Source organism: Rhinatrema bivittatum, chromosome 8, assembly GCF_901001135.1.
Source record: "Rhinatrema bivittatum chromosome 8, aRhiBiv1.1, whole genome shotgun sequence".
In the NCBI taxonomy this organism is placed as follows: domain Eukaryota; kingdom Metazoa; phylum Chordata; class Amphibia; order Gymnophiona; family Rhinatrematidae; genus Rhinatrema; species Rhinatrema bivittatum.
Window position 1 is genome coordinate 119,679,941 of NC_042622.1, and position 24,372 is coordinate 119,704,312.

Genomic DNA, 24,372 nt, shown 5'->3' on the forward strand with positions numbered 1-24,372 from the left:
TCTTCAATTTGGCCAGTTGGTCAGTACATACACCTTTTAAGAAGATTACTTCGGACCAAGAAGGTTTCCAAGTTATAACACCAATGGGTATTCCTCAAATGGATATCTTGAATTTGCTAGAGTCTTCCCAAAAAGACCTAATATCTCCAGCAACTTTAATAGTCACCTTCCTGCTTGAATCTGACCGTGATTGGGTCCTGAGATCCTTTTTCCGTCATCGATGACTTTTCTGGACCTTAAAGTCAGCAAATATCCTGATCTTGCAAACCACACTCAAAAGAAAAGGAAGCAATTGCTTTTATTAAGGCCTAGGGCTTTAGAAATAGGTGCATTTTTTCTTTTAAAATATCCGTGTAAGTGCATTCTTAAGTATCGTAATGTATCCTATATTTCTTTCTTGCCTACGCAATTAATGGCTTTTCTTGCTAATAAATTTCCTTCTGATATTAACAGGGTTTCTTCCTTTCCAGTTGCCTTAGAAGGGAATAGATTAGGGATGGGCAATTCCAGTCCTCGAGGGCCACAAACCTGTCGAGGTTTTAGGATATCCTAATGAATATGCATGACATAGATTTGCATACAACTGAGGCAGAGTGCATGCAAATCTCTCTCATGCATATTCATTAGGGATATCCTGAAAACCAGACTGGTTTGTGGCCCTCGAGGACCGGAAGTGCCCACCCCTGGAATAGATAGTTCAGCTCTGATATCCGATGCAATGATATATTGGCACCTGATAGCCTAATGTTTCCTACTAAGATATTTCCTGTGGTTGTTAATTGGATCCCCTTATTGAGGACTTAGGTTGAAGAGAGGAATTTGGAATCTAATGAGAATCTTAATGTTTTTGTTTAACTTGAATAGTTAAAAGTTAAAAAAAAATTTACAGTTTATAAAATGACAGTAGTATTTGTATTACAGTTGTTTTTCTTTTCTTTTTCTCTTTATTGTATATTCCTGAAGATTAATGTATCCTGCTCTTCTGTATTCAATTCAAGTGTATATCTTGAAAAATAGTGGAAAAACTTTAAAAATTTAAAATTAAAAAAAAAAAAAAGAAATGCAGGAAATCGTGCTTTTATATACTTCCTCCAACTTAATATTGTGGCAATATTAAGTCAGAGGAACAAAAAGAAGGAGAAACTTTAAAAAAAAATAAAATTTTTAAGTGTGCAGGCTGTCAGATTAGGAAAAGGGATGCTCAATTAATGAGCATCCATTTTCCTAACCCGCTGACTGTCATCTCTCCTGGGCGCCTGCTGCTGAGGAGGCTCTAGGAGCGCACAATTTCCCCTAGCGCCTCTTTTTTACCGTGGCAGCTGATTTAAATTGTAAATCTGGTGCCCCCTAGAGGTTTATGAGCATGCATTAGGAGAGCGGGCGCTCAATCTTGAGTGCCCGTTTTCCCTGCACTGATTTTACATCAGCCTGTGAGACTCTGGAACTCATCCTGCCTCTGGGGCCCTGCGCATGAAACTGGGAATATTTCTGAAAATGCAACTCTGTCAGTTCTGAATATCAGTTTCCTACATAAGACCCCAAATTTAGCCTTTAGAACTTCTCTCTTTCACCTTCCTATTTCATTGGTACCCACATGTACCAAGACAGTTGGCTCCTGCCCAGCACTCTCTAAAATCTTATCTAGATGGTGCGTGAGGTCCACTTTCATCACAACAGGCAGGCAATTTACCAAGCAATCCTCACACCTGTCAGCCACCCAACTATCTACACTGCTAATGATCGAATCATCCACAACAATATTCATCCTAACCGTTCCCTCTTGAACACATGGCCCTGGAGACACATTCTAGGTGCAAGAGGATAATGGGCAGGTCCATACTACAAGAACACTTCCTATCACACCTAGGTGGTGGTCTCTTGCCAGGTGACCTTAATCTTTCAAAGCAGTACAAGGGCTGTTTGACTGGAGTTGGGACCATTCTACTATGTCCCTGAAAGATTCCTCTGTATACTCACTGTTTGCCTCAGCTCCTCCAGGTCTGCCACTTTGGCCTCCAGAGATTGGATGCATTCTCTAAGAGCCAAGAGCTCTTTGCACCTGGTGCATACATACAACACCTCACCAATGTAGACAATCATACACTCGGTGCAAAAGAATGGATAGCCCCCAACTTACTGCTGGACGTCTGTCTGCATCTTAATTTTATTAAATTAAAAGCTAATTATGGAGTTAGTTAAAAGTTTTTAAATTATTTGTTTTAGCCCTGAACTCGGGGAATACTTTAAGATTTACAGGGTCAGTCACAAAAATATAGGGGCAGATTTCACACAAATAATCACAATCCACTCTCTTCAAGCTTCATACAGTGGATTCTTTGTCAGGGAGGAGATATCCTTCAGGCCACAGGATGTTAAAAGTGTTAATCACTAAGTGCATTTAAAAGAACCAGAGGGACACTTGATTGCTGTTCCAACATAAAATTTTCAGACGCACTTATGCCAAAATAACAAATCTGACACAGAATATACTTTCCTTTGGTAAATCCACAATTCAGAAATAAATACTTGACCCAGCAATTGTGTGGTCCCTCTTCTGTTACTGGGTCCCCCCTTATTCCTTTTTTAAATTTAGGGCCTCCACCAGCTATTCCAACTTGTCTTTAGGGACTATCAGGACTTTGTACAAAGGACACTCCCTCCAATTTAGATTTCTTTGTAAATGGTACCTGAGTAATGTTGAAATTCTGTTTGAATCATTTTCTTTACTTCCACTTTTCTGATTCTCCTTTGTACTGATTAGGCACCTCCTTGAGTCTCTGGAGTATACTGGATGGGTATAAGCAGAAAGTAAGCCTCTTGTAAGCCTCTTCTCCTCCTGTGTCTTCTACTTTCTCTGGAAAGTGGTTGAGTCTTTTCACCTCCAAGATTTTTTTCTTTGTGGACACTGACTCTTTTGGGCTGAGTGAATCAGATGGGAAATAAACAAGTCCCCTAAGAAAAAGTGACAGGAAAGGTGGAAAAACTTTCCTTTTTGAACTGAAGCTCTGAAATAAAGAGTCTTCACTAACCTCAAAAAGTAAAATCAACCAGAAAGTTTTTTACTGTACATCTCCACAAATCCATGTCCCACTCAATTGGGCCTAAGATTTCTCCAGAAAATAGGGAATTGAAAAGAAATATTCCTTCTTTTTATATATCCAACACAAAAATCCACAGCCCAATAGAAAACAAGATGGCTACCAACTGATCCACACGCTGAAGGAGGGTTCTCTCTCTGCCCTTTTTCTTGTTACTTGTCTTTCCTGGAATAATGCCGCATACAACGAGGAAAGCTTGTCTGAAGGAAGTATCAAGTTCTTCCCCCATGCCTAAGCGTTTACAACCACAGATTGAAATCTTTTTCGCAGCACTCCTAATGCCGGAGGGGAGAGCCATTGTGCAGATCGACGTTGAGCGTTTGCCGTTTACACCGGTTGAGGCAATATCATTAAGCCCCAGCGAACCGAACATACCTCCACTTCCTGCAGCCTTACTATCGGAGAATTTGGATGTGAGCAACATCTCTACAACTATAGCTCCGACAAGGGAAACGTTTGTGGTTTTACCTTCGGAGAATCCGTTTGAGACAGGTTCCAAGGGCCTATCTCACGTAATAAAGCTGCCTGAAAATGCTGGAAATAGAGGCAGTACTATGAGAGAAGGAGAATAGAAGTCTCAGGTATTCTCGAAGACAATTTCTTTGTTTGAAAAATCTAAAGAAATCATATTAGAAAATGTATGGACAGCATTAATTGCAGTGGAAGAAGCTATATCATCTTTAACTGATGTAATTATGGAAAATAATCATCGAGTGCAAGTAATAGAAAACATAAGAACATAAGAAATTGCCATGCTGTGTCAGACCAAGGGTCCATCAAGCCCAGCATCCTGTTTCCAACAGAGGCCAAACCAGGCCACAAGAACCTGGCAATTACCCAAACACCAAGAAGATCCCATGCTACTGATGCAATTAAAAGCAGTGGCTATTCCCTAAGTCAACTTGATTAATAGCAGTTAATGGACTTCTCCAAGAATTTATCCAAATCTTTGTTGAACCCAGCTTCACTAACTGCACTAACCACATCCTCTGGTAAATTCCAGAGCTTTATTGTGCAATGAGTGAAAAAGAATTTTCTCCGCTTAGTCTTAAATGTGCTACTTGCTAACTTCATGGAATGCCCCCTAGTCCTTCTATTATCCGAAAGTGTAAATAACCAATTCACATCTACTCTTTCAAGAACTCTCATGATCTTAAAGGCCTCTATCATATCCCCCCTCAGCCGTCTCTTCTCCAAGCTGAACAGCCCTAACCTCTTCAGCCTTTCCTCATAGAGGAGCTGTTCCATCCCCTTTATCATTTTGAGCAACAGGATATTAAAGTTGTGGAATTGGAAACAAGAATTACCAAAGTTGAAGTGATCCAACAAAAGTTAGTTCAATCAGATGTTGTTGTGACAAAGAAAATGGAAAATTTAGAAAATTCTCTACGAAGCTACAATTTAAGGATTTTAAATTTTTCTTATATCAAACTTCTACCTCCAAAGGAAGTATTCAAGAGCTATTTAATACAAATCCTTAAATTTCCATCTGAAGCCATACCCATGATAACAAAAGCCATTTTTCTATTTAAATCAGAAGGAGATATACCTAAGAATCTGGAATCTATTTCACCTACAAATATTTCTGAGCTGCTAGAAATGTCTCAAGAGATGGTTATTCAGAATAGAGCAACTTTACTAATCACATTTGCATTTATATCTGAAAGAAACTGTAGCACTGCGGATGGGAAAGAGCACCAGGGTGCCCTTTCGAGCGCGGGACAAGATGTGTGCCCTTGCAGTGAAACGTCCTTATCCTGAGCCTTGACCAGACCTGCACGCTTCCTTGAGACCACCAATGCAATGGTGGGCTCTGAATGGTCCTCCGACCGTTCCAAGCCCTTTCGGACTGCCGCTAGGGAGCGGTGGGAAGCAGCAGGCCGGACAGAGGTCAAGGTAGACGAAGACATCAGGCGTAACATGACAGACAAAGACAGCAGGTGTGGCAAGACAGACGAAGACAACAGGGCGTTTCAGGGTAAACGAAAACTCAGGCAATGAGGTAGACGAAGACTCTAAAGCCAGTACCGAAGGGCACCCTCCACAGCCAACCAAGGCAAGGTGTGGACCACACCTTGGTCTGACGAAACAGAGTTCATTCGAGGACAAAGGCAAACTTGGCTTGGAGATAGCCGAAGGCTCAAACGTTGAGGATGCTGAAGGCTCAGACGTTGAGGATGCCGAAGGCTCAGATGTTGAGGACGACGAAGCTCAAACATGGAGGATGACAAAGCTCAGACGTGGAGGACGACGAAGCTCAGATGTGGAGGACGACAAAACTCAAACATGGAGGACAACAAAGGCTCAAGCGTTGAGGATGCTGATCCGAGATGGAACTCAGATAGGACGAGATGACTCTTCAGCGGCGTCTGATGGAAGGCCCACCGGCGCCCTACACACCCCAGCCGGGGTGGTCGCGGACCACTGGGCCACTACGCACCCTACCAGCCCAACCAGGCTGGTCACGGACCACGAGGGACGGGTCAGAACGGAGCTGAAGACATCTGTAACAGCTTGGAGACAGGAACATCAGGGAAGCAGAAGACATCAGGAGAACATCTGGAACAAAGACGACAAGAGACCAAGGAACGAAGAACATCTGGACGAAGACTCAGGATCCCACATGGAACAGAGTGCCTAGGAGGAGAACAGATGTGGAGTCCTAGGGAGGACTTACTCCTTGCAAAGGCCAAGCTGGAATGACTGAGGAACCCTTTTACAGGATGAAGCAGGAAGCACCCAAGGCGGAGCTTGCAGATGGGACCAGAGGAACCATTCCCTCCTGGCCCTTTAACTCAGGCTGAAAGATGCAGGCCTGCCCCTAGGGAGAGGAAGCAGTGCAGCCCTGCTGCACGAAGACTGTAGGGCTGAAGCAGAAGCTGGAACTAGGCCTCACAGCAGACCCTGGTGTCAGGGACGACTCCCTGCTGCTGAAGGAGGATCACTGGCAGCTCCAGGCGAGATTGGGGATGCAGGCCCTCTCCCCACGGAGGGCCCGAGGTAGGTCAGCGGTCTCCAGGCCGCATGAGGGCAGCAGTGCAGTTTCAGCCACAAGAGGGGAGAGACGGTGGCCTCCGGGCCACATAGAGAGCAACAATGCCGCTCTAGCCGCGTAAGGAGTGGGGCGGCGGCCTCCGAGCCGCACAGGAGGAAGCAACACGGCACCAGCCGCTGTAGGAGCACAGGGACAGCCTCCGGGCTGCAGAGGCTGCAGGAGCTCGGCTCCAGCCATGGGAGAAAGCCCCGGCACGGCTCCTGCCGCACCTGCACGATGGCGGCCTCTTGCCACTACAGGGAACCTCGGCACGGCTCCTTCTGTGCCGGTGACGACATCGGAGGTTGGGCCGGCTGGCCTGAAAAAAGGTAAGAGACTGCTTGCGGCCCTGCCGTGAGCAGGATCACGACAGAAACTCTGTGTTAAGATTTTTTCTACGTAATTGTCATTTGCTGTTCCCTGGCCAAAACGTTTGGGATTTTCCAGACATCACTAGAGCTACGCAAGATCGGAGGAGGAAATTTCTTCATATGAAAATGGAGGCTACAAATAAAGGGGCAAAACTAGATTTGAGATTTCCTTGTAAATGCTTTCTTAGTTATCAAAGCTCTAAGTACCTGTTTTTTTAACCCTCTCAGCTACGGGAATTCCTGGACTCTCATTCCTAATTAGTCCCTAGGCCTGGTTCGGTATATATTTGTGATGGGGTATAGGATCAGATTATTTCTTAAATAATCTATATTTCCTGTATAAGCACTCTATTGTAACCTTGTTTTCTCTTAAATTACCTGTTATTATTATAAGACAAATATTGGGGTGAGATTACCTTTTGAATATTTCCTGTTGTATAAATACAAGTTTATTTGTCTTAATTTTCTGGAACAAGTTCTGCTTGTGAAAAAAATGAAAATTCAATAAAGAAAAAATTATAAAAAGAAAAAAATCCACAGCACCTCTAGTGGTTACTGTCTTATATAGACACAGGAAACAACCATTTCAGTAGCCTCACATACAGGTCGATACAGTAAGGCCGCGGTAGAAACAGTGCGGCAGTGTCAGGCGCACCCTTCCTCCCCGCACGCACAGTCCTCTAGACCTGTGGCATAGATATTTATCACATACATAACACTACTCAACGTACGCAGTGCACTTCAAAAACACATGAGACAGTTAGTTCCTTTTCACTAGACCTTACAATCAAAACAAGACAAACATACAGAGCAAAGATACTTTGGGAATTTCATTTATTTTAGAAAAAATGGTTAAAACAATAAGGCTCTAAGCTAGATAAACAGGGGTTAAGACTTAAAAGCAGACTCAAAAAGGTGGGATTTTAGATGATATGTTCCTTTCTATTTAAATGCACAGCCTTTCTAAAAGGCCACACCTTCATGGGGATTCCAGTGGGACCCTACATTTGTCATCAGAAGGGAAAAAATGTCTTCTTTGCATAATCTGTATCATTTGGTATAAGTGTATTTGTCTTGATTTGTAGGGAGATTATATCTTTCCAGATGGCCTTCAATACAAAGACAGTAGCTGGCTTTATTGTGATGGCTACGATAGAAGATTTTATACAGAAATCTGTTCTGGTTTAAAACCTGCAGGTAATGCATATACATTCTAATACGGGGAACAAAAGAAAAATGTACAAATATTATTTTCAGTTTCTAAAATGAGAGAGCAGTAGAAAAATTGTTTCCCTTACCACTGCCACCACCAGGGACCTAAGCTCCATCTTTCTCTTCATTTCTCTTTATTTATTTATCTATTTATTTATTTAAATGTTTTTTTATTGTCCGGTATTCGTTGAAACATCATATCTGTTTACATGGAACTAAACAGTGGAAATAAATTAAACAGGGCGTCAAGAACTTGGGGGGGGGGGGATAACTTGTACAAAAATAGAGGAAATAAGATATATACAATATATACACATGTACAGTAGATTATACAAGGGTACAGTAATATTTGTGTGTGGGGGTTGATGAATTGGTGGTATTGACTAGAGGGGAATATGTGGTGAAGAAAGTGAGTGGGCGATCTACAGGAGTACTAATACAGGTACAGTGGGGGGAGGGGAGATTTACAGGAGAGATAAAAGCAGAGCATTAAGGGAAGGGTTTAAGGATTTCTGCAAAGGTCGAGAGTAGGGGGGGCGCGGGGGCAGTGACTATTCAGGGAAAAGCTTGTTTGAATAACCATGGCTTGAGGTTGTTTTTTTTTTTTTAATGTTTGTGTGCTTGGCTCTTGCTGAAGATCGGTCGACATGGAGTTCCAGAGGGTGGGTCCAGCAAGGGAGAAGGTGCGGTCTTTTGTGGAGCAGAGGCGTGTGGACTTGGGGGAGGGGGTATGAATAGTTCTCTTCTCAGAATCCATCTTTTTCCTTCTTTTGACAGCATTTTTCTTCTCAGTCTTCCTTAGCTTTTTTCACATCTTTAAGATCCCTCATCTACCCCTCCACTCCATTTACTCTCTTACACTTCCATTCTTTTTCTTTGTCCTTTATCCCCTCTACCTCATTTTCTTATTCCTTCATCTTCATACCATCTCTCATCTGTATAACACCTCCTTTCCCATTCTCATTTCTCATGCTTTGACTCCACCAGCCCTCCAACCCTCCATTCCTCTTCCCCATCTGCCCTCTACCTCTTCCACTTTCTCCAGCATCTGCCCATTGCCTCTTCTTCCCCTTCTTCCCCAACATCTACTCCCTGCCTTTCCCTTCAACCACCCCCACTGCTTTTCCCCTTCTCCAGCATGTCGTCTCATCTCTTTTCCCCTTCTGGAGCATTTGTTCCTGTCTCTTCTCCCTTTCCCAAGTATCTGCCCCTGCCTCTCTCCCCACCCCTTCTGTGGCATCCATCCCTCTATCTTTCCCCTCACATCTCCCCTCCCTCTTAGCACCAAGCTACCAGAGTTTACTTCCTCCTCTCCCTTGCCTCTGGAGATAAAAATCACAGAGATCATCACATTCAAGCTCTGCTGTCCATTTAGATGCAGGCCATTGGAGGAAGGATTCACCTGATTAGCTGCAGGCAGGAGCAAGAAGTAGAAGATGGTTGAGAAGGAAAGCAAGTTTTTACTGTGCTTTGCACTCCCCCCACAGAAGGACTGCAGAAGATAGGTTGGAGGACTCAGTCAGGCTCAGCTGTTTGGCTGCAGGAGGCAAGTGGGAGGAAGAACTCACATAATCTCAGCAGTCTGGCTGGAGATAACTAGATAGTTGAACTAGGGGGACAGCTAAATTCTGATTTGCATGGAGACACAGCAGTTGTACATGAGACAGATTAAAGTTGTGCGCTGCTTAAAAGGAATATTTAGACTAAGCTACATTGAGATCAATATTCAAAAGAGTTTGTCCACCTAAGTTCCAAACTTAGAAACATAGAAATTTGATAGCAAACCTTATGGCCTGTGTTGTCTGCTCATCTCTCAGCTCATCCTGTCCTATGCTTTCTTGAATTCAGATACTGTTCTTGTCTCTACCACCTCCGCTGGGAGGCTGTTCCATGTATCACCACCTTCTCTGCAAAGAAATATTTCTTTAGATTATGCCTGAGTCTCCCCCCTTTCACCCTCATCCTATGTTCCCTTGTACTAGAGCCTCCTGTACTTTGATACTTTGAAGGTATTTAAATCACTGTTTCCCAGTCCTCTTCTGGAGGCATACTTAGCCAGTCAGGTTTCAGGATTGTCACAATGAATAGGTATGAGATAGATTTGTATACCCTGGGTTTCTAGTGTATGCAAATCTATCTCATGAATATTCATTATGAATATCCTGAAAACCTGAGTGGTTAGCTGTGCAATTTTCAAAAAGTCCTTTTTATACGGGTAAACATTTACACACATAAAAAGTGTTGAATGTTAGTACCCTCCCTCACTTTCTCATCATTCTCACAGGACAAGCAGGATGATAGTCCTCACATATGGGTGACATCACAGGATGGAGCCCAATCACGGAACACTTTTGTCAAAGTTTAACTTTGACTGGCACCTACTGGGCATGCCCAGCATGGCACTAAACCAGCCAGTAGGTTTTTTCCGCGCAGCAGTAGCCACTTGGGTTAAGAAGCTCCACAGAGATTCCTGACAGGAATTTTCCTTACGGAATTACTAAAAACTTTCATACCCCACAGGGGTCCCTCCTTCGAATTTTTGACTCCGCGGTACTCCAGTAAGTTTTTTACCCGGTTTCGATTGATTCCTGTCGAGTTTGGCCCTCGCGGCCTACTGGCCGTCGACCATACCGTGGCTAAATTTTTCAGAGGCCATGGCGTCGGGGTTCCGTCGGTGTCCAGACTGTACTCGCACCATGTCCATTACAGACCCACATAAAGTCTGTGTAATGTGTCTCGGGTGCGAGCATGATGTCCTGACTTGCACCAAATGTGCCTTAATGACACCAAAAGGTCGCAAGGCCAGAATGGAGAAAATGGAACTTCTCTTCCGTTCTCAAACTCCGACGCCGTCTATTGCATCGCCGTCGTCTGAACCGGCACCGTCCACTTCACGCCAGTATCGGCCACCGGCCGGTGACCATCCGGTGTCGACGACTTCTCGGCCTTCAACTACCTCTGCTCCCCCTCAGGACCGAGGAGATCGTAGAGAGAAACATCGGCATCGACACCGCAAGTCTCGGACCATCGAGGAAGGAAAATCTTCGACCTCGCCATCGTCTGAGCCGCCATCGAAGAAACCCCATCCAGAAAAGGCACTGACCCTTTCTGCGACCGGGTCACCAAGGCAACCCCCACCCTGACGGGTATCGGGAGCCGCGACTCTGCCTTTAACGGTGGTCCCTCCGGTTATGCCTCTGCCTCCTTCCTCCCTTCCGGAGCCAGGGCTGCTTGCTCCAGGTCTCAGTGAAGAACTGGACCAGATGGTTCAGGAGGCCATCGATAAGATGATGCACAGACTCCAAGTTCCTCTGACACCGAAACCGGTGCTGATTGTGGAACCGACCACCAATCCAATTCCGGCAGCAATGGCACCGCTGCTCTCAACGATGGAAGCGCATATAGCCGCTTTTCCACCGATGGATCCTAGGTCATCGATGGCTCCGGTGCCTTCCCCGCTTACCCTGTCCATTGGGAGGGGAAACACCGTTCCACATTCCTCCATCGGGAGTCCTGCCAATGCCACAACCATTGATGCCGATGCGCCCATCAGCGCCACCGATCCATCCATGGATGGATCGGTGCCCTCGATGCCTTCATCAGTGCCTCCAGCACTTCCCTCGATGCCTTCGGAGCCTAGACGGGGTTCGTCAGGAATACCATCGTCCCATCCTTCCCAGACTCCTAGAGAAGCAGGTCCTGATCCCTATGACACCTGGACCGACAATTCTTCTCAAGACACCGATGACTTGCCATCGCCACCTTCTCCTACTGAAAACAGGAAGTGTTCTCCTCCAGAGGACCTATTCTTCATAAACTTTGTGAAGGAAATGTCTGAATTGGTTCTTTTCCAATTGCAGACTGAACAAGATGACAGACATCAAATGATGGAGCTGTTACAATTCCTGGATGCTCCCAAGGAAATAACCTCCATCCCTATTCACCAGGTTCTTTTAGATCTCCTCAAAAAGAACTGGGAACATCCTGGTTCTGTTGCTCCAGTCAACAGAAAAACTGATACCACTTATTTGGTCCAGTCAGCCCCAGGTTTCCAGAAATCTCAGCTGGATCACCAGTCTGTGGTTGTAGAATCTGCCCAAAAAAGGGCAAAAAGATCAAAACCCCACTCTTCCTTTCCCCCAGGTAAGGAACAGAAATTCCTGGATGCCGTTGGCTGACGTGTCTTCCAGGGATCGATGCTTATCTCTCGGATCGCCTCCTACCAGCTATATGTGACCCAATACAACAGGGTCTTATTCAAGCAGATACAGGAGTTTGCAGAATCCTTGCCTCAGCAATTCCAAGAACAACTTCTAACCCTAGTGAACAAGGGTTTTGAGGCAGGGAAGCATGAAATAAGATCTTCTTATGACATCTTTGAGACTGCCTCCAGGGTATCTGCAACTGCTATTTCGGCAAGAAGATGGGCCTGGCTTAAGTCTTCGGACTTGCGCTCTGAAGTACAAGACAGATTATCTGATCTGCCCAGCATAGGAGACAATCTGTTTGGGGAACAGATTCAGCAGACGGTGGCAGAACTCAAGGACCATCATGAGACCCTTCGCCAGCTCTCTCTGATGCCCTCTGAGTATTCCTCCAAACAGCCTTTCAGGAAGAATACTAAAAAGTCATTCTTCCGTCCAAAGAAGTCCTATCCACCACAGTCCAAGACACGTTCCACGAGACCTTTCCAAAAGGCCCAGTCTCGTCAACCTCGTAAACAAAGGCCGCAAGCAACTCCTCAGCCAGGCCCTGCTTCCGGTTTTTAACTCCTGCATAGAGAGCAGCAGCCAGTTTCCACTGCCTCGAATACCAGTGGGAGGTCGATTGTGCCATTTCAACAACATGCGGCACACAATCACCTCAGACCAGTGGGTCCTTACCATAATCTCTCAAGGTTATCGCCTGAACTTTCTCTCCATTCCACTTGACTCCCCACCTCTACTGGCGTGGGGAACATCCGACCACTCACTACTCCTGGAGCAGGAGGTCTCCCTCCTCCAGTCCAGAGCAATAGAACCAGTACCTTTCTCTCAACAAGGCCTAGGATTCTATTCCCGGTACTTTCTCATTCCCAAAAAATCGGGAGGTGTTCATCCAATTCTGGACCTACATGCCCTCAACAAGTACCTCCAACTAGAAATGTTCAAGATGGTAACCTTGGGTTCCCTCCTACCTCTTCTGCAAAGAGGAGACTGGCTCTGCTGTCTCGATCTCCAAGATGCGTACACGCACATTGCGATAAATCCATCTCATTGCAGGTTCCTGAGATTTCTAGTAGGCCCCAAGCACTATCAATACCAAGTGCTCACATTCGGCCTGGCATCTGCACCACGAGTCTTCACTAAGTGCCTCATAGTAGTAGCAGCCTTTCTCAGGACTCAAGGTGTTCACGTCTACCCCTAGCTAGACGATTGGTTGATCAGGGCTCCCACTCAGCAAGCTGCTCTGTCGTCCCTATGTCTTACTTTACACAATCTGATTTCGCTAGGATTTCTCGTCAACTACGCAAAATCCTGCTTAGTCCCATCTCAAACTTTATTATTCATAGGGGCAGACTTGGACACTTTGCAGGCAAAGGCATTTCTGCCTCGACAGCGAGCTCTCACTCTCATCTCTCTCGCACACCAGCTACAGTCTCAGCAACGCACGACTGCACGCCACTTCCTCATCCTACTGGTACACATGGCGTCCTCAGTACAGGTTACCCCACTGGCCCGCTTGGCCATGAGAGTCATGCAGTGGACTCTTAAGGTCACAATGGACTCAGTCCGTCCAACCTCTGTCGACCACTGTCCACATCACCGACTCACTTCGTCAGTCTCTAGCCTGGTGGCAAATTCAGATCAATCTCCTCCGAGGCCTGCCCTTCCAGGCTCCAGACCCCCAAATAATTCTCACCACCGATGCTTCCAACCTTGGCTGGGGAGCCCATGTAGCAGATTTGCAAACACAAGGAACTTGGTCTCCAGAGGAAGCCAAACACCAAATCAATTTCCTGGAGCTTCGAGCAATCAGATATGCTCTCAGGGTATTTCAGGATCGCCTTTCCAATCAGGTCATCGTGATTCAGACAGACAACCAGGTGGCCATGTGATTCATCAACAAGCAGGGACGGGCTCCTTCCTACTGTGTCAGGAAGCTGCACAGATATGGGTGGAGGCCCTCTCCCACTCGATGTACCTCAGGGCCATCTATTTGCCGGGAGTGGACAATGTGTTGGCGGACAACCTAAGTCACGCTTTCCATCCGCATAAGTGGTCCCTCAACCCCTCAGTAGCGGACGCAATATTCCAATGTTGGGGTCATCCTTGCATAGACCTCTTTGCGTCACCTCAAAACCGCAAGGTAGAGAACGTCTGCTTTCTCACTCACAGCCAACACTCACAGCCAAGAGATGCGTTCTCCCTCTCATGGGCAACCGGTCTCTTATATGCATTCCCTCCACTTCCACTTCTCTCGAAGACTCTCGTGAAGTTAGGTCAGGACAAGGGACGCATTATCCTGATAGCACCTCACTGGCCTCGCCAAGTGTGGAATCCAATACTTCAGGATCTCTCCATTCGCAGATACATTCCCTTGGGAACAGACCCGCTTCTGATCACTCAGAACCCCGGGTGCCTACGCCACCCCAATCTTCAAGCTTTGTCCCTGACGGCCTGGATGTTGAAAGGTTAATTCTTCAGCCACTTAACCTTTCGGAGCCAGTTTCCCGTATCCTGATTGCTTCATGGAAGCCTTCCACAAGAAAGTCTTACCTCTACAAATGGAACAAGTTTAAGTCATGGTGTTCTTCTCAATCCCTTGATCCCTTTACCTTTTCCACCACGAAGTTTCTAGACGATCTCTGGCACTTGTCAGAATCAGGTCTAAAAACTTCCTCCATCAGAATGCATGTCAGTGCGGTGACCACCTTCCATAGAGGTGTCGGGGTTGTTCCTATTTCAGTACAACCCCTCGTAACACGTTTTCTGAAGGGCTTGCTTCACCTCAAGCCTCCCCTACATCCTTCGGCCCATTCTTGGGACCTCAATCTGGTTTTGGGTCGGCTCATGAAACCACCATTCGAGCCTCTCCAATCCTATGATCTTCGCTATCTCACATGGAAAGTGATTTTTCTTTTGGCAATCACATCTGCTCGCAGAGTTAGTGAGTTACAGGCCCTAGTTACCTATCTGCCTTACACTAAACTTCTGCAGGACCGGGCAGTACTCCGCACTCACCCTAAGTTCTTACCTAAGGTAGTATCGGAGTTTCACGTTAATCAATCCATTATACCGCCTACCTTCTTTCCCAGGCCTCACTCCAATCCAGGAGAACAGGCTCTGCATACCCTTGACTGTAAACAGGTTCTAGCCTTCTATCTAGACTGTACAGCTGCCCACAGGAAAAGCACTCAATTGTTTGTCTCTTTCCATTCCACCAAATTAGGGCAGCCTGTGGGTAAGCAGACTCTCTCCTCCTGGTTAGCGAACTGCATATCCTTTTGCTATCAGCAAGCAGGCATTCCACTTCAAAACCGTGTTAAGGCACACTCTGTGAGGGCCATGGCGACTTCAGTAGCACACCTATGCTCGGTGCCGCTTCCTGACATTTGCAGGGCTGCTACATGGAGTTCTCTCCATACCTTTACAGCCCATTATTGCTTAGACAAGGCCGGAAGACAAGATTCCATCTTCGGCCAGTCTGTCTTGCGAAACCTTTTTACAACTTGATGTACCAACATCCTTCCGCCTGCCCGTTAGGGTTCAGGATGTCCTCTACCAAATTCCTCCCCAATACTTGTGCCTATTGCACATCTTGGGTACATTTGGTGCATTTCTCGGACATCCTCAGCTCGGTACTCACCCATATGTGAGGACTACCATCCTGCTTGTCCTGTGAGAAAGCAAATGTTGCTTACCTGTAACAGGTGTTCTGACAGGACACCTGTCAATCTAATATTTATCTAATCTTAAAGAAATACTGTCAGAATTGAGAAAATTGTAATTTTATAATGATTGCTATGTGTTTATTTATGGTCATGATATAGAAGCAGAGAGGTCTAAATAGAAAGAACAAGATTGGTTTAGCAGTATGGGTCAGTTGAGTTTGTTCCATGGCAGTAAATATGAAAACCACTGTTATATGGTACAGTCTGGACCTAATGCTTCCAAACCCTAACAATGTAATTTTAATATTCAAGAAGTTCTTAATAGAAAGGTTTTCTTATGCAGCTATTTTTAACCTTTGTATTATATTCATAAATAAAAAATAATCCAATCTAAACCAAAAGCGCATATACAAGCTATTGTCTTATATTTGTAATAAATGTACTAAAAGCATTATTATCTACATCTATAAGGTCGCTCACAGCTCACAGACTTGGATCCTCCTAGACAAATCCCAGAAGGTTGTTATGACTGTGGGGATGGATTTTATAACCCAAATACCAGGGTTGTTAATGACTACGAGCACAATTTCCTGAGAAATGCAGGTACATTTCATTTCATTTCTTTGTTTTTTTATGCATCTTCTTTTTCTTCTTCTTGTTGTCCATCCAGCAAAGTCCTATTTATTTCCACTGACCAGAACATGAGTTGGCTTCAGCAAGATCTTGCATCATGCAAGGGCCATCCTCAAGCAATAGGCAAATCAAAAAATGTTGCATGGTCTGCTTCTCATCATAGTTGCAGGTCTCAGATCTGGTAAAGTTTTGTTGTATAATAGGCATGTCATTTTTTGGCATGGCAGTTTCCGCCTGCTTTTTGGAGCTACTGTTCCTGAATGTAATTCACCTTCAGCTACCAATGAAAAGGCATGAGCTAAATCTAATTTCATAAATATATAAATCAAATCTGGTCTCTACTGCAATTGTGATGCTCTGAATTTTCATTAGCATTACTTAGGGATTTCCTCATATTTCAATCTCTCTTCCATTTAGTCCAGCCATTGCAGTGATAATACATAGCCAGGCACCTAGATGTATTCTCCATCCAGAACTTGGTACCTGTCAATCCTGAGTCTAGCCAGTGGGTGCCTCTGTTGATGACCAAACCATCGATATGGATGTGTCACGGACAATGAATGTCACATGCCCTAGTTCTTACACACTTCCCTGCTTGCCATTGTCAGAGACAGGATGCCAGAGTAGATGGGCCTTTGGTCTAACCTAGTTTGGCAATTCTTATGTTCATGCTTATGTTAAGTAAGGAAATAAAAGGGAAATATCTTTTGTTATAAACTATGCTTCTACATTGAATATTTTATACACCCTTAGCACAAACTGGTGTACATGATAGTTGTGGGCATGGGTCCAAAACTCTGGAATGCAGCATGTCTAGTGATAAGTAAGATAAGTGGAATGCTTTCCAAAAACACAGGAACCTGTAAAGATTAACAATATAAAAGGGAACACCCAGTGAACCAGTTTGTTACTTTTAAATGTGTGCTTTGAACTTCCCATTGTGCTGTAACATAAATGTGTATAACAGTTAAATGATGAAATGAATGCAGTGGTTAAGCAAAATGAATGCCCAATTCTTTGGATTATACCAAGCTTTTTTTAAGTGCTTTGCACAAGTTGTTTGCTGGTATGGGTGTGAAGGAGAAATCTGCAGCCTGTTACCTTCCTTTAAGTACATTGAGACAATTGAAAGATCTAGTAATTACACAACATCAGAGGAACATGACTACCCCTGTGAGAGACAATTCAGGGCACAAGGCCATAGCAGTAGAGGAAGAGTGAAAAAACAGCTGTAAGCTGAAGAAACTGAGGAAGGGGGCTGGAATGACGGGGAACAAATCCAGAAGTACTACTTTATAGGTTGGGCAGGAAGAAGCAGGAAAACACCCAGGTTGTTGGCCAACTCTTGAAAGCATCAAAAGCAGATGGTAGGAAGTATTCAGGAAATTCTCTAAAACAGCTCTCAGTTCGAGACTGGTTTAGCAAAATGACAGTTTATTTCTCTGCTCTAGGAGTGGCATTTAAGGATGCTCACCCTTTCACCCATATGCTTCACAGTCTGTCATAAATCTTTTTTTTTTTTTTTTTACTGGGCAGTTTCCTCCTTCTCCATTGGGCTTCCAGCTAAATTAGAACTGGCTTCTATTGAGTTAAGACACCATAAGCCTTCATTTGCAATTACCTTGGTGTTTAACCCTTGTTTTATATCTGCCTCCATTCTTCCAGCTTAGCCTAGACATTACAATGACAATTCTTAATTGTAGCCTTATAGCATAGTTCCTTCCTAAACGCGGCTAACATGGACTCTATATCCAGCCACTAGGTGTTGCTGTTAAATGATAACTGAGATTCCCTCCCTGGTAGATGCTCTGCTGCCTCAGCTTCATTCCTAACCCCCGCTAGCTCAGAGAGCAAAGCATCTTACCGATAATTGAACCCAGATTTTCTGTATGGCAGTGTCAGTCGCAGAACTAAGAAACTGGCCCTATCTGTCATTTCCTCTTCATCCAGTCAGACCAGACCAAACCAGTGAGGTAATGCATGCCAGCTAGTAAATGGAGAAAGAGATCAACAGGCTCACTCATTCCTTATATACTTCCATGCTGACACCAGTCTGCCAGTATTCTCTGTCTCCAGCAGATGGTGGATGAGCTTCCTATGCTGGAAGCTGAAGCCTGATTAGGCCCGGTGAACAGGAAGATTCTGGTAGGCAGTTCCTGAGGTGAAAGATGAATTCTCCCTCCCTCAGTTGAGTGTGGCCCTAACCCGAAGGAAATGGTAGTTCTGTTGGCAGTTCCTGAGGTGACAGCTTAAGACTCCCTCCGTCAGTAGAGCACATCCGGGGACCAGAGCACATCCGGGGACCAGAGGGCTACTAGTGTGAGTATTTGGTATCTCTCCCCCTCCCCTTGTTTTTCTCCCCTCTTCTTTTTGCCTCTTAGCTATCTATTTAAATAAATGAGACAGGAGAGGCACTGCTGTTTGCTGCAGCTTTATAAAGCTGTTAAAAATAAAAAAGCAAGCAGAGAAGAGGTTGTTTCTGAGGCCTGGTCAGAGCAAGACACTGCAATGGGCTGCAGAGGGGAGTCGGGGCTGACCAGTTTAGGCTGGAGTAATCAGTTTTTCCAGCAGGCAGTGCAAGTTTTGAAAAATGTTTGGGGGTGTTTGGTTGTGGTAACAAAGTGCGGGAAACAATGCCCACACTCTATACGCTATGAGGAGGTAAGAAACAGCTCCCATGGAAAAATTGTCATGCCATATTTGCTTCTAGGCACAGAAGTGGCAAACCACAGTGGATTTGAATGCACCGGGTATCTCCAAAACAGTCAGGGCAGCAAGGTCTCTTTTTTCATTAGTTTCCTTCTGTGGAGGATGGTGTCTGGTGGAAACAGAGGCCATTTTGAGGCCAAAGTGTGCAGATGTCTTGTCAGGAGCCTTTCCATTTGGTACTGTGGAGCAGGATTTGGTGTATTTCTTTCTGAGTACTCCTGCTACTTTGTCCTCAACAGTTTACCCAGCTGGTAGTGTGTGGGTTCAGACTGGAGAAGGTTTTTTTTATTTGGGCTGCCAGTTTATGTGTATCAGGAAGAGCTCAGATTTTCAGTCCACTGGAGGGTCCATTGTGGCTGGCACTGATAGGCCTCCTCTTTCTGCCAATCTTGTGGTTGCTGAGGTGGACTGATGGTTATGCCGATTGCATGGAGCTCTGAGGGATTTTTTCCTCAGCCCTGAGAGCCAGGTGCAGTTCAGAACTTTTTTCACTGGGTTCTCCTGGAGAGAAGTGTCCTTTGCATGGGTCAGGGAGTAGTCCCAGAGTTGGCCTCAGCTCCTCCACTTCCTTTGGGGGATACAGGATGGATGGTGGTACAGAGAAAAGGATTTTTTCTAGGCAGTGCAGATGGCGTTTTTGGATGCTGTATCTTTTCATGGAAGATCCAACACCTCTTCGTTTCCCAGCCTCTCCTCATGCTATGATTTGCAGAGGAGAAAAAGGGATTACTTCTGAATTTCTCAGAGGACCTTTGATGGTCTCTATAAGATAGCCATCCTTGTTATATGGGGACAGATTTGTTGGCTGGAAGTGCATTCCTCTGGAGCCTGGTTTGCTATGGGGGTTTGCTTGTGAGCCAAAGCAAGTCCTTTAGATGCGCAAAAAAAAAAAAAAAAAAAAGTAAAACTATATGAGCAGTCAATGGAGGTTACTCGTAGTTGAAGAGTCCCTTGGGTCTCCATTACAAATTCCTCTGACCTTGCATTCCTGGAACCTGTTTTGGGTTCCTGCTACCCCTGACATTCGATTATGATATGTTCATTGCAAACATAGAAGCTGTTTGCCTTGAAAAAAAACTATAAAACACTAGGAGGCTGTTGTGACTGCAGATCTGGATGGCAGACTCCATATCTAAAATCTGTCTTTTCCTTCTGTTCTTACAGAGCAAACTTGGGTCTTGAGAATATGGTGACAGGTTCAGGGGTTTTTCCAGGTACCTAGAAAGTCACAGGCACCATCTTGTAACTTCTTGCCTGGCAGTAGATTCTGGGAATTTCATAGTAAGGAAGGAAGATCTCCTAGGCTTGCAGCTCCTTCAAGATTTTTTTTTTTGGTCATCTAAAAGCAAGGTTGGTTGAAGAATTGGGGGACACACACAATATCCTCTGGGAGAGGATAGTTTCTATGAGATCACCTTGGCAAATCTATACTTTCAGTTTCTTCTGTGATTTTGTTATGGAGGTCTGGATGCAGCCAGTTCAGATGAGGTCTGGGCCTTGATATTTAATATTCCAGTTCTGGCATTTCTTTGGCTACTGCAGAGATTGCCATACTAACAGTAATAGGAGCCCTCCATGTTCTTCTCTATTCATGAGCCAGCAAAGGTGTTGGTTATGGGCTGAGGGTACCCAGAAGCAGCGGGGGGAAGAAGCTTCTGGGGAGGTGGCGGAGAGTCTCTTAGTGGATGCCTTGGCAATCATGTCACAGCCACGGGACAGTGAAATGGAGATGGAGCCCCTCCTCTCAGTCTTGAGGGGTGGTTTGAGTCTGCAGTGGGCCCAAGAGCAGGTGCAGCTTCTGGTGCAGCAGCATCTGTTTTCCCTCTGCTGGATATTTCCTCTTTGTCCTGGTCTAGGATGTCTCAGGAGATTTAAGGGGCCTACAAGCTTTGTACATGGGATGAGGCACAGCCCAGGAGCTGTCTCTGCCTTCCCAGCACCCTCTGCGCCCACCCTCCTAGTGTCCTCTATGCCAGATCCTCAGGGAAAGAAGAGCATAGGCAGTAGTGAAGAAAGGAGTGCCAGAGGAGGACTTGTCTCCAGGAGCTTCCCTGGGGGAGGGGGGGTTTTTAGGAGATGCTCTTTGGAAGATAATCAGGTGGAATTAGATTAAGGTGAAGTTACTCCTAAGGGAAAGGACCATTCTTCTATGCTGCATCTCCTTCATAGGAATGAATTAACATTCCTCATATCTCTGTCCCTGTGTACATTGCAGATTATGGATAAAAGAAAAAGAAGAAGTTCCTGCTCCCAAGGAGGATATGGAGCAAAGAGTTCAAGAGTTGTATGGCCAGGTCCAAGCCTGGACATGGCCAGGAATCTAACAATTTGGTCCTACCTCCAGATTCTCAGATCCTTAGCAATAGCCTTGGATCTCTTGCCGTGGGCATGGGTGCATATGTGTCCTCTTCAGACCTTGCTTTATCGAAGAAATCCCCAGTCCCAAGACTTTTCCATGACACTGCCGTTGCTGCCATTGACAAGATATAGCTTATACTAATAGCTAAACTGCAAGCACTTGGAACAGGGGGTAAATTTTGTGACCCCATTCTGGATCATAGTGAAGTTGGATGCCAGTCTGCTGAGTTGAGGGGGTACATTTTCAGGAGCGGTTTGCTCAGGACAGTGAACAGTTGAGGAAACAAGCTGGTCCATCAATCACTTGGAAGCCAGAGCAATTTGGCTGGCTATCTTCAGGTTTGCACCTCAGATAGTGGAACAGGCAGTCCCTCGGCGGTAACATACATAAAACATCAAGAGGGGCCCCAATATACTCGGGTGTCATTAGAGATAGACTTGTTTCTTCCTTGGGCCGACATGAATTGGCAGGTCTTGTCTGCATCTCATGTGGCACGCATGGACAATGTTCAGGCAGATTACCTCAGCCACTATATCATTGACCCAGAGGAATGGACTCTCTCAAAGGACCTTCCTTTGAATTGTTGCAAGAGGGGATCAGCTGAAAGTGAACTTGATAGGATGCAGCCAGAAGGTGAAGGCATGCAGATTTTGCAGCTGACAGAGAAACGTTTGTTCTTTTGGGATTGATATTGTAGTTAGGATTGACCAATCTAAGGGATTATATATGTGTTTCCTCCTTGGTCTGTGATAGGCAGAGTACTTCAGAATTGCAGGTCTTCCAGGACTAGTGCTACTAGTGGCTCTAGACTAGCTTCCTTTGCGGTGGTATGCAGTTATCAAGCTCTTCTAAGCAGCAGTGCTCTAAAACTTCTCCCTTACAAGGAGTTACTATGCCATGTTCCGATGTTTCACTAGGATCTGGATTGATTTTGTCTTACGGTTTGGTCCTTGAGCTGGTATGATTAGTGAAGAAAGGCTAGTCTCAGACCATGGTAGCTATGCTCCTAAACACTAAGAAATGTATCTCTTCCTTGGCTTATATGTGTATTTGGATAGATTTTGAGGATTGTTGCTCTAGGTATCGTGTTCCTGGGTATGCTTCAGTTCCCTGGTTTCTGGATATTTTGCAGAAAGATCTTTCTAAAGGCTTCTCTCTTAATATATTTAAGGTACACATGATGGCTCTCTCTTGCTAGAGGGTGTATTCAAGGCAGACTTCTGTCTTCTCATCTGGATGTATCTCGAATGTTTGGGAGGCATTAAGCATATTAGACCTCAGTTTTGGATTCCAGTTCTGTCTTTAGATCTGAACTTAGTTTTGTTCGTTTTTGGTGGGATCATAGTTTGTTCCTCTTAAGACTATTTCTTTAAAACTGCTTACTTTGAAGATGGTCTTCCTGGTTTGTTCAACTTGGAGACTATCAAAGTTATAAGCACTTTCCTGTACAATGCCTTTCTTAGTGATTACAAAAAAAATTGGTCCCAGGTTTGTATGGCTCCTTCATTTCTACTGAACGTAGTTTCAGAATTTTATTTAAACCAGTCTATTTCTTTACCTTCATTTAGTAAGCACACAGATTTTGAAGGATATACACTACTTCGCTGCTTGGATTTTGAGGAGATATCTTTTTCTCTCTCTCTTTTCAGGAGATATTTTTTCTCTCTCTCTTTACACTTTACTACCTTTTTTTCCTTCCCGCAACTTCTGCGCTTGCTGTCACCTGGCCTGTTATTTGTAATTTCTTCTTCACGCATTTTCAATGTTGATTGTAAACCGGCATGATATGTCCTATGAATGTCGGTATATTTTAAAAGCATTTAAATAAATAAATAAATAAATAAATAAGATATCGCAAGATTGTTAGCACTTTCAGGAGATCTGATCATCTTTTTGTTTTTGTCCTGGTTAGCAGACTGGGGGAAAGATGAGGCAGTCTCTAGTACTATAGTATCATGCTAGATTAAAGAGGTTATTAACAGAGCTTATGTGGACCCCAGTAATCCATTGCCAAAGCAGGTACGGGCTCATTCCACGAGGATGCAGACCACTTCTTGGGTAGAGATGTGATTGGTCTCTCCTTTGGAGATCTGTATAGCAGCCACTTAGTCGTCTTTGCATACTTTCACTAGGCATTTCTATCTGGAGGTCAAGGCTAGGGAGGTGGACTTTTTCGCCTCAAACTTTTTGTGAAGGGCTTAGGCAGCATCTCGCCCTACAAGGAAGTAGCTTGGGTACATTCCACCAGTCTGGTCTGATCTGACTGGATGAAGAGGAAGGCAAAATTACTACTTAGCTGATAATTTCTTTTCACTTAATACAGTCAGACCAGGCCAGAGTCTTCCCTTTTTGCTGCTAGTGTTCTTGAGATGTTTGGTATCTTCCGTTTCCTACCTCACACTCTGCATTACAGAAGATGTTTTTGCAGAAAAGTAAGTGGAGTTGGGATTAACAGTGAATTCTCTGCTCTGCTGCAAGTGAGTGATTTCTTATTCTACTGTTTAGAAACTCTTCTTTCATTTCTGCTTCCTGATTCTTCTGGAAGTCTATTGATTCAAAAAACAATACAACCAGTAAACATGGATAATTTGTTGATTGCCTTAAACTTGTCCACAGTTAGCTTGTTACAGAAATACTCGCAGGCTGATGTCAGCATGGTATATAAGGAATGACATCAATGAGTCTGTTGATCTCTGTCTCCATCTGCTGGTTGGCGTGGGTAACCCCATTGGTCTGGCCTGATCTGACTGAATTAAAGGAAAGGAAATTATTAGTTAAGTAATAATTTCACTATTTGTAATCTGAAAACAGTGTTGTAGCTGCTGCAGGTTACCTCCTTGTTTTTTGTTTAGGTTTATAACTGCCATTCCTTGTAAGTTACCCTCATGCCCTCTATTTAGGGTTGTACTCTCACTCTATGTAGGTTATCTACTTGCCTTCCATTTAAGGTTGTAATTCTGCTTTGTGCAGGTTATCGTTGTACAGTAAAGTTACCACAGGTTATCTCTGTGCTTCATTTCCATCCTCTAGCAACTAGGGATCCTCTGTGTTTATCCTACGCCCTGTTGAATTCCATTACCACC

General features: G+C 44.7%; 1 protein-coding gene across 1 annotated transcript in view; it reads left to right on the forward strand.

Moving 5' to 3' along the window:
- The window catches only part of MORN5 (MORN repeat containing 5), a 106,903-nt gene that overhangs the window by 52,421 nt on the left and 30,110 nt on the right, over nucleotides 1–24,372 (forward strand). The window contains exons 3-4 of the mRNA XM_029614668.1: nucleotides 7,589–7,700; nucleotides 16,060–16,191. Coding sequence (XP_029470528.1) covers nucleotides 7,589–7,700; nucleotides 16,060–16,191 — 244 coding nt within the window. The remainder of the gene's footprint in view (nucleotides 1–7,588; nucleotides 7,701–16,059; nucleotides 16,192–24,372) is intronic.